General features: G+C 40.8%; 1 protein-coding gene across 4 annotated transcripts in view; it reads left to right on the forward strand.

Annotated features, from left to right (window-relative positions):
• The window catches only part of FSIP1 (fibrous sheath interacting protein 1), a 185,998-nt gene that overhangs the window by 52,328 nt on the left and 120,659 nt on the right, over window positions 1-13,011 (forward strand). For all 4 annotated transcript variants that reach the window (XM_043550037.1, XM_043550036.1, XM_027831481.3 and 1 more), the window contains one exon: window positions 9,201-9,338. In XM_043550037.1, coding sequence (XP_043405972.1) covers window positions 9,201-9,338 — 138 coding nt within the window. The remainder of the gene's footprint in view (window positions 1-9,200; window positions 9,339-13,011) is intronic.

Raw genomic sequence — 13,011 nt, forward strand, 5'->3', positions numbered from 1 at the left:
GGTCAGGTGATTCCTATACAGGGCTGAGAGAGCTGCAGGAGGGAGGTTGGCTTCTGTGGCATGCCCTAGAGTAATGGAGAGACACTCTGGCATCTGGGCCCCTGCAACTCAGAGAGCTGTTTTTGGCAGAGCTATTCAGCCTACTATAGCACAGTGATACTCAGACTGTGGTTTGTGAGCTGAAAGTGGCTCTTTAATATGTCTCCTGCAACATTTGGCAGCACTGGGTATCAAAACACTGTGTTACTTAATTATTACCCAATGTAAAAAGAAAAGGAGTACTTGTGGCACCTTAGAGACTAACAAATTTATTAGAGCATAAGCTTTCGTGAGCTACAGCTCACTTCATCGGAGCTGTAGCTCACGAAAGCTTATGCTCTAATAAATTTGTTAGTCTCTAAGGTGCCACAAGTACTCCTTTTCTTTTTATGGATACAGACTAACATGGCTGCTACTCTGAAACCTACCCAATGTAAGTTATTAATCAGTCAGGATTCTTTACTATGTTATTAATTGAATAAGTTATCAACTTGCACTAGGGTATTATCTTATTTGCTGTGAGAATAATATATGTTGTAGTGGGGTGGTCATCCGCTCCTGCCCCGAAGGGCTTGAAATCAGCCCTGGGAGAGGGCTAAGGCTGTGAGAGGACTGCTGCTAGGGAAAGCAGCAAGCCTCAGCTGATTGGGGTAACAGCCACATCTGCGACCATGCCCCAATCAGGCCCCAGCTGGCCTTTATAAGAGGGCTCTGGGCCAGGAGGAGACACTCTTTCTGTAGATGTTGAGAGGGAGGGGCCTGATTGCTGGGAGCTGAGCAGGGTACCTAAAGTGGAGCAGAGCTGGGGACCTCCGGCTTGGAAAAACCCCAGGCTGCAGGCCTTGTAGAAGGCCTACCAGTGGAGTAGAGCTGGGGAAAGGCCAGAGGAGCTAGCTCTGGACTGAGAAACCCCCAGGCTGCAGGCCTTGATGAAGGCCTAGGAGAAGGGTACTGCGGTTGCAGAGGGCAGCCCAAGGGTAAGCAGAAGCAGCAGGTCCAGACTCTCCTTGCTGATGATGAGTGGCAATTATACTGCAGTCTGCGTCAGGGAGCTGGGGCTAGCTGGTGACTGGCAGTAGCCAAAGACTGATGCAAGGTGGGGATAGAAGTTGGGGTTCCCTGGGGGGGGGAGAGGCCCAGATCTGTGGGGGTACTGCCAGGGGGCAGCACCACGCTGGGACTCGGGGCCCAGCAGCAAGTGGGACACCGGCCTGCAGAGGGCAATCCGGAGGCTGGAAATGCTAATTCCCTGGACAACCAGCAGGAGGCGCCGCAGGGGTGAGTTGCTGCCCCGCTACTCTGTGTGTGTGTGTGTGTGTATATATATATATATCACTAAATATTTCCTCTATCCTACTGTTTAAATATGAATCTATAGTACTATAGTAAATGAAACAATGAATTCACACTATTGTGACTCTCTTGGGTAATGCTGATCGCTAATTTTGCTCCTGAACCACTGAGGTTTGAGTATCACTGCTCTAGCATATATTCTCCCTGGGACTATTATTTGGCTAGATCCACAATATAGGCTTAGTGTTGTAGTGCCTAACTTAAGGTACTGGCTTCCCAGTGGAATCTTCAGCCCAGAGTTAGCCACTCAGGCTCCTTATACAATGTATGTGGAGCGTTAGGGGTCTACAAATGGGATTCACAAAATCCATCACACTGAGCAAGGAGCCGCCTCAGCTAGCCAGTATGAAATGCTGAGAAGAGAAGTATGGGCGTTAAGTGTCCAAGGCTATGCAACAGGAGGCACTTATCTCCGCAAGCTCTCTCCTGGAGTTAGGGATCTAAGCCAAATCAGTCCTTTTGCACAGAAAATGAAGAGGTGTTACTCTCCCTTATTCCAGTGGTTAGGGCACTCACTCAGGCTAGGCCCAGTATCAAATCCCCAGTGGGTCTGCTTTGGAGCAGGGATTTGAACTAGGACTGTCAAGCAATTAAAAAAAATTAATTGTAAGAATAAAAAAAAAATTGTGATTGATTGCAGTTTTAATTGTACTGTTAAACAATAATAGAACACCATTTATTTAAATATTTGTGATGTTTTCTACGTTTTGAAATATATTGATTACAGTTACAAAACAGAATACCAAGTGTACAGGACTCACTTTCTTTTGTTTATCTTTTTTATAGTGCAAATATTTGTAATAAAAATAATATAAAGTATTTAAATCAGTGGTCCGCAACCTTTCTTGTGGGAATAGCATATTGCTATTCCCAGAAGACTGTGGCGGGTGCCGGACACCCCGCCGCCAAAATGCCGCTGGCGGTTAAGGAGCGTCGCCGCCAAAATGCTGCCGAGAAATGGCAATGCTCGGCGACGATATTTTGGCGGCAGGGTGTCCTGCGGGCGCACAAAAATGCCCTGGTGGGTGCCATGGCGCCCGAGGGCACCGCGTTGGGGGACCCATGATTTAAATTCACCTCATACAAGTACTACAGTGCAACATCTTTATGGTGAAAGTGCAATTTATACATCATTCAAAAATAAAACAATTTAAAACTTTAGAGCAGTGTTTCTCAAACTTTTTGTGCTGGTCACCCCATTTGGACTTTAAAAAAATTGTGACCCCCCCCCCCCCAAAAAAAAAAAACAAACAAAAAAAACAAAAAGCAAAAAAACCAAAATTCTTTACTTCCAGCCTTGTGGGGCTTGGGCCTGTAGCCCCCCTCGGGGTTCCAGGCTTCAGCCCTGCTTGGGGCACAGGGCTCTGGGCTTCATGGGTAAAACAGCTTACAGAAATGTAGGAAATTTGCTGTGTGAGGGAGCATTACGTTTTGGGGTTGGTTTTTTTTTTTTTTTACAGTGAAGAGCAACAAATTTATAAACAGTGTCTGTAAGCCTGTGATAGAATTCCTGCCATGTAGCTTAATTCAGTGCAGCACAAAGTCTAAATTCTTCTGACATGGGTGCAACTCCTTTTGAAGACGAAGTTGACTAATGAGGTGAAATCCTGGCTTCACTGAAGTCAATGGCAAAACTCCCATTTGCTTCATTGGGGCGAGAATATCACCCATAGTCTCTGAGGAAAGAATAGTGTAGTCATGATGATGAATAAAGAAAAAAACATCCTTGTCATTTCTAAATCATCTGTTTTTGTTTCCATTTAGAATACTATCACTAATTTAAGAAATTTAGCTTCCAGTGTGTGTAATAAATCTGTCAATTTTTTTCTGCCAAGAGTTATATTTGATAGTACTTTCTAAGTAGATTCCCCAAATAAAATTGTATGATGTACAAACATTTAATTACCATAAGCTCCTGGAGAGACCTGCTTCTTGTCGCTTCTAGCTATATTTTCAGGTTCTAGGAATTACGCTGTGACTTTGTTTCTGAAATCTTTAACAACTGGCTTTAAGCCTACAGTACTGCAGTTTGGGTATTACAGAAGTGTACTTTATTAATCTCTTTGCAATCAGTCCAGTTGGATCCAGAATGCTTTTCCATGGTTAGCATTCTTTTTTATTTAGTAATGGTTCTCATGAAAACTTTATTTCTATCTGAAGCATTTCTCCTTATGCCATCTTAATAAAATGTTTTTACAGATGCTTGTCTCTTAATTTGTTTTGTGTTCCTTAAAAATATCTATTCAGTTTAATACAATTTTGAAAAAATGGGATGGGACACGTAAGATTCATAGGGTAGAATAAATTGTCTGACCTTGTTAACCAAAGACGCACTATTGCCTATTTGCTAGATTGGGACAACAGGATGCAGAGTTGGTATAGTGACTACAAATGCCAACTTGAAGAACTGTAAAACTCATCTGGAAATAAAATAAACCCAGGATCAGTGAACAAAGAGAGCCTCAGAACATCTGCATGCTTGATTACGATTAAAGCTACAATTTAGTCACGGGTATTTTTAGTAAAAGTCATGGACAGGTCATGGACAATAAACAAAAATTCATAGCCTGTGATCTGTCCATGACTTGTACTACGAATACCTGTGATTAAATCTTGTGGGAGGGGCTCTGGAGAACCGTGGGGGGCGCGTTCCTGAGGGGTGGCATCAGGCGACTGCTGCTGGGGGGGTGGGCGCCTGAGGCCAGTGGCACCAGCTGCCAGGGGCTGCGGCCCACGGCTGCTTTGGCCAGCTGCCTGGGGACCACTGCCTGGGACTGTGGCTGCTCTGGCCAGCCAGGGACTGCTGCTTGAGACCGTCGACGGTAGCTGCTCCAGGTGGCTGGAGGCAGCTGCCCCGGACTGTGGCTGCTCCAGCCAGCCAGCTGGGGATCGCTGCCACTGCTCTAGCCAGCTGGCTGGGGACTGCTGGCCGGGGCCAGGGACCGCGGCTGCTCCGGCCAACCCGGGACCGCTGCCGGGGGCCCGCCGGAGCAGCAGCTGGTGTGGCTGTCCTCAGGGCCACATGAACTGCTGGCCCCAGAGCCAGCTGCTTGGGTGGCCGTGGGGCCAGCCCCCCTGGTCCCTGCAGAAGTCACGGAGGTTGCAGAATGTCATGGAATCCGTGACTTCCACAACCTCCATGAAAGATACGGAGCCCTAATTATGATATGAAGGCAGTCATAGTAAACCTGTTGGCTCTCCATTTATCTTTGATAGGGGCTTATTTCATTAGAAAAATTGGACTTCTTAGCCACTGCAGTCAGCTACAATAACCAGATGAATTATATAAGTGACTTGTCAAAAGAGCAAAAGGTTGCTTAGGGAGCTCATGTTGTCATTAAAGAACCCTCTGGCAGCGTGTGCTCCTAGCATCCACATCAACGTGATGGATTAGATGAGTAGGTACCTATACTCTAAATAATGGATGCTGTTTAGAAGTGTTTGTGCCCCAAGAGAATTGCAGGGCACAAATTTATTTTATCAGGTGTCTTTGTCAGAGTAAAGAGTGCAGTATTTGGGAAATGGTGGTCATCTTGGGTTGTCATCTTTTCCATCTTCACTGTTACTCAGCTCATTACCTTTTGGTAACATTCTTTTTTCTCCGCTTCCTCGCTTCCCCCTAATCCTCCACCTTATATCCATACCCTTTCCAGATACTTTATCTTTTTCTTGTATGACAATTCTAAATTCTGTCCTTTCTTCATCTCTAAAGTTAAAATCCCTTTTGAGGCTTTATTAATCCATAATTCAGATTATTGTACGCTCTACCTTTTTGCCTTTCACATTGTACCCCTGCAGTCTAACTAAACCTGTTCTTACTGAGATCATCTTGCTTGCCCACTACTTTGACCACATCTCCTCCTCTTCAAATCCTCCCTTGGCTTTGTCTTCCTCCTGACATAAATTATAAGGTGATTGCTTTGACCTTCACAGTTCTGCACAACTTTGCTCCTGCCAATATTTCTCATTCCTCACTTTCTACTGAGTTCTTTCTGACAATCTCATTTGCATTTTTCTTCCCTTCCATTGTGGTGCCTTCTATGCCTCAAATGCCCTTGTCATCCTGATGTGGCAAATTCCAATCCCTCAATTTTAAAATCCATCTAAGCGTAGTTCTTGTACTGAGCCTTACTGTTAATCCCCACCAGTTTTGAAGTCCTTTAATATTACATATATAAAAAGTCAAAATCTGCTGTGTTGTTGAGTAACCACATTGTTGCCTGGTCATCTTTGTGCTTTTTGGTGGTATATGGTTTGTCTTGAGGTTAAGTCTTGCTCTCATTGAAGACAATGGCCATTTTGCCATTGATTTAAGTGTGGAAAGGGTCAGGCTCTTAACTTTGTTTAATGTTGTGTTCTGTGTGTGCTGCTGGTGCACAGCAATAATTCTAAAGAGAAATAGTCATAGTGTTTATATTCCTTTTTGACGAAGCTGCAATAACAAATCATGCAATCCATTCAATCTGTCTCGCTGATGAACTATCTAGATAAGTTCTACCTCCAACTGAGAACTTCTCAAATTTACACACATTTAATTCCCTTACAATTGTTTAAAATATTCAAAATGTCATTGCTTCGATGTAGTAAACATTTCAGTAATCATCTGAATGTTTGAATACATATTTGACTGTTTGGATGCTGGCCAGTGGGGGGGAAATGTCTGTTTTGTGTATACATATAAATTGACTGGTAAGGTGTATGCCAGAATTGTTAATGTAACCCTGACTCATGGTTTCACTGTTATATTTTTCTTAAGTGGGGGTGTGTATGTGCCCTGAGTATGCATACCCTGCACAAAAGACAGGAGGAGGAGGTTGTACTCCCCCGCCTTTATGTCTAATACCCATTGGTTAGAGCACTCACCCAAGATGTAGGAGACCCGGGTTCAAATCCCCCCTCTGCTGGTTCAGAGCAGGGACTTGAACGTGCATCTCCCACCTCCCTGGGGTTTGCCCTAATCATTGGGATATATAGAGTTAGACTCTTAATCTCTCCTGTTGAAACTGTTCCCAACAAAACGCACTGCATTGGAATAATTTGACTTTTTATTACAATTTTATCATTATCATTATTTATTTGTACTGTGGTAGTGCCTAGGGGCCCTGTTTGAGAATTCAGACCATATGCACTCGTTTTTCAGAAATGAAGTAAAAAGACTTTACCATCTTGACATAGGACAAGAAACAAGTAGTGGCTGGAACAAATAGATTTGGGATATGAGGAGAAGGGGTCCATGAGCAAACACTGAAACAAGCAGCTTTGAAATGTTAAATAGTCATAGGCTCATAGCTCACTGTCTGCCTAATGATTGTCAACTGGCAGGGATTGGTAGGCATTACAGCAGAGTTTTTAAAGAGATGTTTGGAGGGGGATAAAGTAGTAGCTTTAGTAACCCTAATATGCCTTCTTCCTCATAGGACCATATAGCATATACCAGAGAAGCAACAAGACTCAAACATGTTGAGTGACTATAGTGGGGTGAAATGAGGGAGGCGAGGACGGAAATATGACACAGTTGCCTTCCACATCTATTATTTTTCCTCCAAGCACTTATGCATGTGGGACTTCTCATGAGCATGAAGTGAAGCATGTGTCTAAGTGTTTGCAGGATCAGGGCCAAGGCCAGTAAAAAGCCTTGTTCAAGACAATGTACAAAGGGAAAAAAAGAACTTGGAGCCAGTAACTTTTGAGTTGTGTGGCTTCTCTCATCATTACCCTTTTAAAGCTATGTCATATTGAGATGATAAACATTTTAGTGGCTTTACATGGAATTTGAGCTCTGTTCATTGAAGTCTAAATTCATATAAGAATATCCACCTGCCATCCATATACTCAAAACCCCAAATAAAATAGTGAAGCAAATGAATGGGAAATACAATATAACATTTAGTGACCTTGCAGTACCACTAACTCTGTGTTCTCTCTCTCTCTGTATCTTAAAAACTTAGTTATTTTCCTAAACAAATTATAATCACAGCTATAATCCACACTGAATGGTACCCATAGAACTGGCACTATCTCTGTAAGTATGCAGATTATAAAGGTGGATTTAGAAATTTGACTTCATTGCAGAAATAGGTGTAATTTGTAAGAAAATGTAAAGTTGTCACAATCTTTTCTATTTTACCATAATAAATGGGTTTTCTTACCTTGCAGTCATGGGAGGGGGGAAAAAAAAGCCCTACATCAACTCCCAATAAATGCTGTGCCTGAAGAGGAGTAACTTTTAATCTTTATTATTGGTTTCTTGAGCCACTTCTCCATTCATATTGAAAATATGAAGATGATATACTGGTACATTGAATTAATGTATAGAAATAGAGAGAAGTGGTGCAAGTTCTTGATATTATAACATCTGCATAGATGTTAATTATACATGCCTATTGACTTCAGTCCACTTATGTAGATACCTAAATGCATATTTAGCTATGTAACCTTAGATAGTCATTGTTGAGAATCTTGGCTGAAGATAGTTCACCCTATTGAGGGTTAAACTGGCTCAGTTTGGGGAGATTCCAGGCTTCTATAGATGGCTCTTCTTATACCTCTTTCCGCTCTGCGTGAGATTTCTTGGAATTGTGATACTGGGAGCCATTGTGTGATAGCTCTTGTATTTTCAAATACTCACGCTGAGAAATAAACTCCATATTGCATGATTCACTGATGTTATGGTTTAAAGTCCCAGAGTCACTTATTTGTCATATGCATTTTGACCAGAAAATATATTGTTTTTAACACAGTCACACTTTTTACAAACTGTAGCCTGTATGCTGAGAAGTTTTCATCTGAATGATTAAATCTAGAAAACTGTCCTTCTTTCCAGTTAAGTATAGTACTTAGTTTCCTTTACTGAGGAATATATGTTAATCAGGAATGGACGAGTTGCTTTTGAAAATAAGAGTGATTAATTCGACTAGGATTTTATTTAAATAGTTCGGCATACTCTCTTGGGTTAAAGGTAATTAGAGTTTGGCAAATTTTTTTGCTGTTACTTTGACTACTCTATGACTTGGATTCTTATATTAAATCCTTGGTTGCCAAAGGCAGACCCTGTTTTTGTCAATTGTAGATTTGCAATTTTGTCAATATTTAGCATTCCCAGTTGGGTAGATTCCATTCTGGTCTTTCTCACATTGAATATTCCCTTAATCCCGCGAATCGTCCAGTTGATTTCCGTAATTAAGGTCATACTCACTGTGTGTAAGAATGTTAGAATCTGGTCCCAGGCTACGGAATATTTGTAAAATTGTTCAGCTCTGCACTGTAGTAGTGGTTGCAGTCCAGCTGCATGTGTGCCGCATGGCTTGGCTATGGGTTAGAGAATGGGTTTTGTGTCTCATGTCCCCACATAGATCCACTGTGCAAAGGCTGTTTCCTCAGGCTTCGAATCGGAGAGAAACATTTTAAGTGAGATTTTGAAAAGTACTCCGCATTGGCTGGCCCTGACTGGTCCCACTGAAGTCAACTGGACTTAGACCAGTGCTGTGTGCTGTTGAAAAATCCTCCCTCTACTGTTAAATATTTTTATAGAATATAAATTCTGTAATTCTTAGAATGGAAATCTTGAATATGAATGTTTGTTCTTCTCCTTTACAAGTTTGAACAGAGTTAGTTAATACTCTGTGGAAAAAATCCTGTTCAATATTTAAATACTATTAACATACATTGACCAAAATGTGAAACTAACCAATTATGCATAAATATTTGTGTTCTCTCACTTTTTTCTGTAAAGATCTAATTAGCTTTTTTTCTGCTTTAAAGCATATATTTTAAGATGTTTTAGCTGTGTCCACTCTTACTTTTGTCAGGAATCTCTGGCTTATGCAAATAGAAGTCTGGAAGCAGTTCCAGGTGAGAAGGCCCTGCAAGACACACGTGAGCAACGTGAGCAACAAAACCGACTTAAAGAGATTAATCAACAGCTGAAAAATCTGGATGGAAATCTTGTAAGTTTAAACTTGAAAGCTGTGCTGGAGTTTATAATTACATATGCTTATAAAATTAACTCCAAAAGAAGAAATATATGATAAGTTTCTCTAGTTTTGAGAGAGATTCCCAGTTCTAATGATACTCCCCATTTATATATAGGGAATATCTCTCAAACTCTCTTTTAGAATGGAAGAAGCCTTTCAAGAGTGACCACTATATACACATAAAGAAGTAAATATTTTAAGTACTTTCTAATAACTTATAGAATTTAGTGTAGCTTCTTCACATGTGTTTGAAGTAATTCATTGTGCTCTAACATTGACACTATGATCTAGTTTTGTTTAATTCATATGATTTTTTTTTTTTTTTTTTAAAAACTGACAATTCTTTACCTAGCCCAATACAGTACCTGAAGACCAATAGGAGGCAAGAAAGTTAAAATGTTAGTAAATGTATAAAACGTGAATTGCAACTCAGTAACACTTTAGGAAAAAACTGCATAATTTCTCAGTCTTAACAATAATTATTTTGGGGTAAGAGAAGTGGGGGAAAGAGAAATGAAATTTACAAAGATCCTCTAACCACAAAGTATATTGTATTTATGCCTAAAACATAGAGCAAGGGTTGACAACAAGCCCAAACCTGGGTGATCACATGCATCTTCCAAACAACATATCAGACTTCTTGCCCTTTTAACTCTAATTTGTGGACGCATTTTTCTGTTATAGTTTGAAAGCAATGTAATAGCAAAGTTAATGCTAGGTGAACTGCAACGTTCTGAGATTTTGTTTAGGGTACGTTTCTCAGAGTTGAAGAACAGCTGCTTATTTTTGTTAATAGATTATAAAGCCAGAAGGGACCATTGTGATTATTTTGTCTTACCTCTATAACACAGACCATAGGACTTCCCTGAATTAATTTGTGTTTGAACAAGAGCATGTCTTTTAGAAAAAAATCCAATCTTGATTTTAAAAATTGCCAGTGATGGAGAATCCACCACAATCCTTGGTAAATCATTCTAATGGTTAATGACTTTTTCTATTTTGTGTCTTATTTCTAGTGTGAATTTATCTAGCTTCAACTTCTAGCCATGAATCTTGTTATACCTTTGCTAGATTGAAAAGCCCATTATCAAAGTTTTGTTCCCCCTGTAGTTGCTTAAGGACTGTGATCAAGTCACTTTTGTCTCTTTACGTTAAAGGGATTGAGTTTCTTGAGTCTGTCACTGTAAGGCCTGTTTTCCAATCTTTCTTGTGGCTCTACTCTCAGCCCTGTGCAATTATCAACATCTTTCTTGAATTGTGGACATCAGAACTTGCTTGCTGGAGAAGCACTCTGGAGAGAGAGGTTAGACATGGTGTGGGACTCTTTGCCAAGAGAAGCAGGGAAGCTATCAGCCCATGAAGAGCTGTGAAAAAGGCATGTAAAGAGGTAATACATGGAAGTTCTGGGGAGGGATGAAATAAAAAGGCCGGGGACAATATGATTCTGGTGTGGGCTGGAGACTCGTTGTTACTGGTTCTTACTTACGGCCCTGCCAGAATTTCTGGAGAAGGTGCCCTTTTAGTTATGGCATCAACACGGGGAGACCAGGACAGACACTGGTGGGGCTATTGTTTAAGCCTAGGGCTGAAAGACTTGTTTCTTTGAAGTTTTGGACATGTGTTTTTGTTTGGACTCTTGTTTTATGCTGAAAGGGGAGGTGTTTTCCTAGGCTGTTGCTTGAGGGCTAAACTGTAATTCACCATTGCACTAGAGTGGACAAGAAACTGAGCAGAGGGAAAACCGGCATGGGTAACTTGATGCAGGAAAACTGATTTCTATAAAATAAATTGTAGATGGTTTCTGACTGACCTGAAGAGCTCTGTGTAGCTTGAAAGCTTGTCTCTTTCACCAAGTGAAGTTGGTCAAATAAAATATATTACTTCACCCACCTTGTCTTTCTAGCTGGGAGGTCTTTCAGCATAGTTGATTCAACAAGCATTTCTCAAGTTGAGTGGGAAAAAATTGGTGCAAGAAGTCTCATGTATAAGCCTGTCATCCTGGAAATCTCTGTCCCAAGAACAATGGTCTGAGTGTAGTCTAGAACGTATGATTTAAAAGTAAAATGAAGACACTGATTGTATCTGTCTCTTGTATGGAGATTAACAATACAGAGGATGGAGCTTGGAGGGAGAGAGGGCTCATTTCTGCAGTTGACAGATGATGATGAGTGATAACCACTGATGGAATGCTAAAAAAGAAACCTCAATAAAAGTAATTTTTGTTTACATCAATCCAGAATTCTTCTACCTACTATTGTGAGTAATCTCATAAATAACGGTAACTGGAAGAGACTGGTGAAAAGTAATTTATTAGTTTCCAACTTTGTTCATTTAACAACCTTTTGAATATAGTCAGTTTCACGGTTTTCCCTGTATGGCCTTTTAGTTTTGTCAGTCTTTCATATTGCAAAAAGCAAGCGAAAATCATTTAAAAATGAAGAAAATGGGTTTATAAAACTAAAAAATTAGCACAGCCAGTTTCAGCATGGTACCTTAAAATACTTGTCAATTAAAAAAAGATGAATTACCAGATTTCTATTAGTGCCCACTTTAAAGATTAAAGACATAGACTGTTTCTATGTATTTTTCAGGGCAAGAAGATGTGGAAACAATAGATTCTGGAGGAAACAGCTTAGCAGATAAATATAATTAATTTAGTTAGTAAGTTTTGCTATTGGTATATAACCAGATGGATTAAGGTGGAACTCCTGGAACTGCTGAGCAGACTTTTCTATTTGATTAAGAATTTGGCTAGATGGTGTTGTCATTTGTTACGCCCCAAATTTACAAAGCAACAAAATGTTCTTACCAAGGTTATTCTCTACTAAGCATTCTCCCCCTGATGGAAGTGTTTGGTGTGCCCCTTTGGATGGCATGCTGTTGTCAAATCATCACAGGCTAAATAATGGTCTGTGCACTTGGGGGGAAAAACAATTTTGAACCACTGGTTTGTACAGAAAGGGCATTCTTGAAAATGATAGCAAGATTCTTAACCTGGATCACTACTTTCTAAAGAGGAGGAGGGGGAGTTGTTGGTAGTGTTATTATTTATGATAGTATTCACAGTGCACTTGGTGCTTTCCTGTTTTAAGGAGCTCAAATTCTAAAGACAGACAAACACGCAGAAGGCAGGAAAAAAGGGGTATACTGTAAGTTCAGTTAAAAATAAATAAAATTTTTGTTAACTTAAGTAGGACAGGTAAACTATTCCAAATTATTTCTCTGGGTTGTCATTGTTAGAAAATTTCCCAAAGGCAATAAGGCAGAGGTGGACTTCAGGAGAGCTGGATTATGGAAAGAGTAGGTCTTTCAAAAATGTTCTATGCTGTAGGGTTCAATGTAGAAGGAGGCACAGAAACCCCTCCAACGCATTATTAAGGATCTACAACCTATCCTGAAGGATGACCCAACACTCTCACAAATCTTGGGAGACAGGCCAGTCCTTGCCTACAGACAGCCCCTCAACCTGAAGCAAATACTCACCAGCAACCACATACCACACAACAGAACCACTAACCCAGGAACCTATCCTTGCAACAAAGCCCATTGCCAGCTGTGCCCACATACCTATTCAGGGGACACCATCGCAGGGCCTAATAACATCAGCCACACTATCAGAGGCTCGTTCACCTGCACATCCACCAAT

Source organism: Chelonia mydas, chromosome 6 (assembly GCF_015237465.2).
Source record: "Chelonia mydas isolate rCheMyd1 chromosome 6, rCheMyd1.pri.v2, whole genome shotgun sequence".
NCBI lineage: Eukaryota > Metazoa > Chordata > Testudines > Cheloniidae > Chelonia > Chelonia mydas.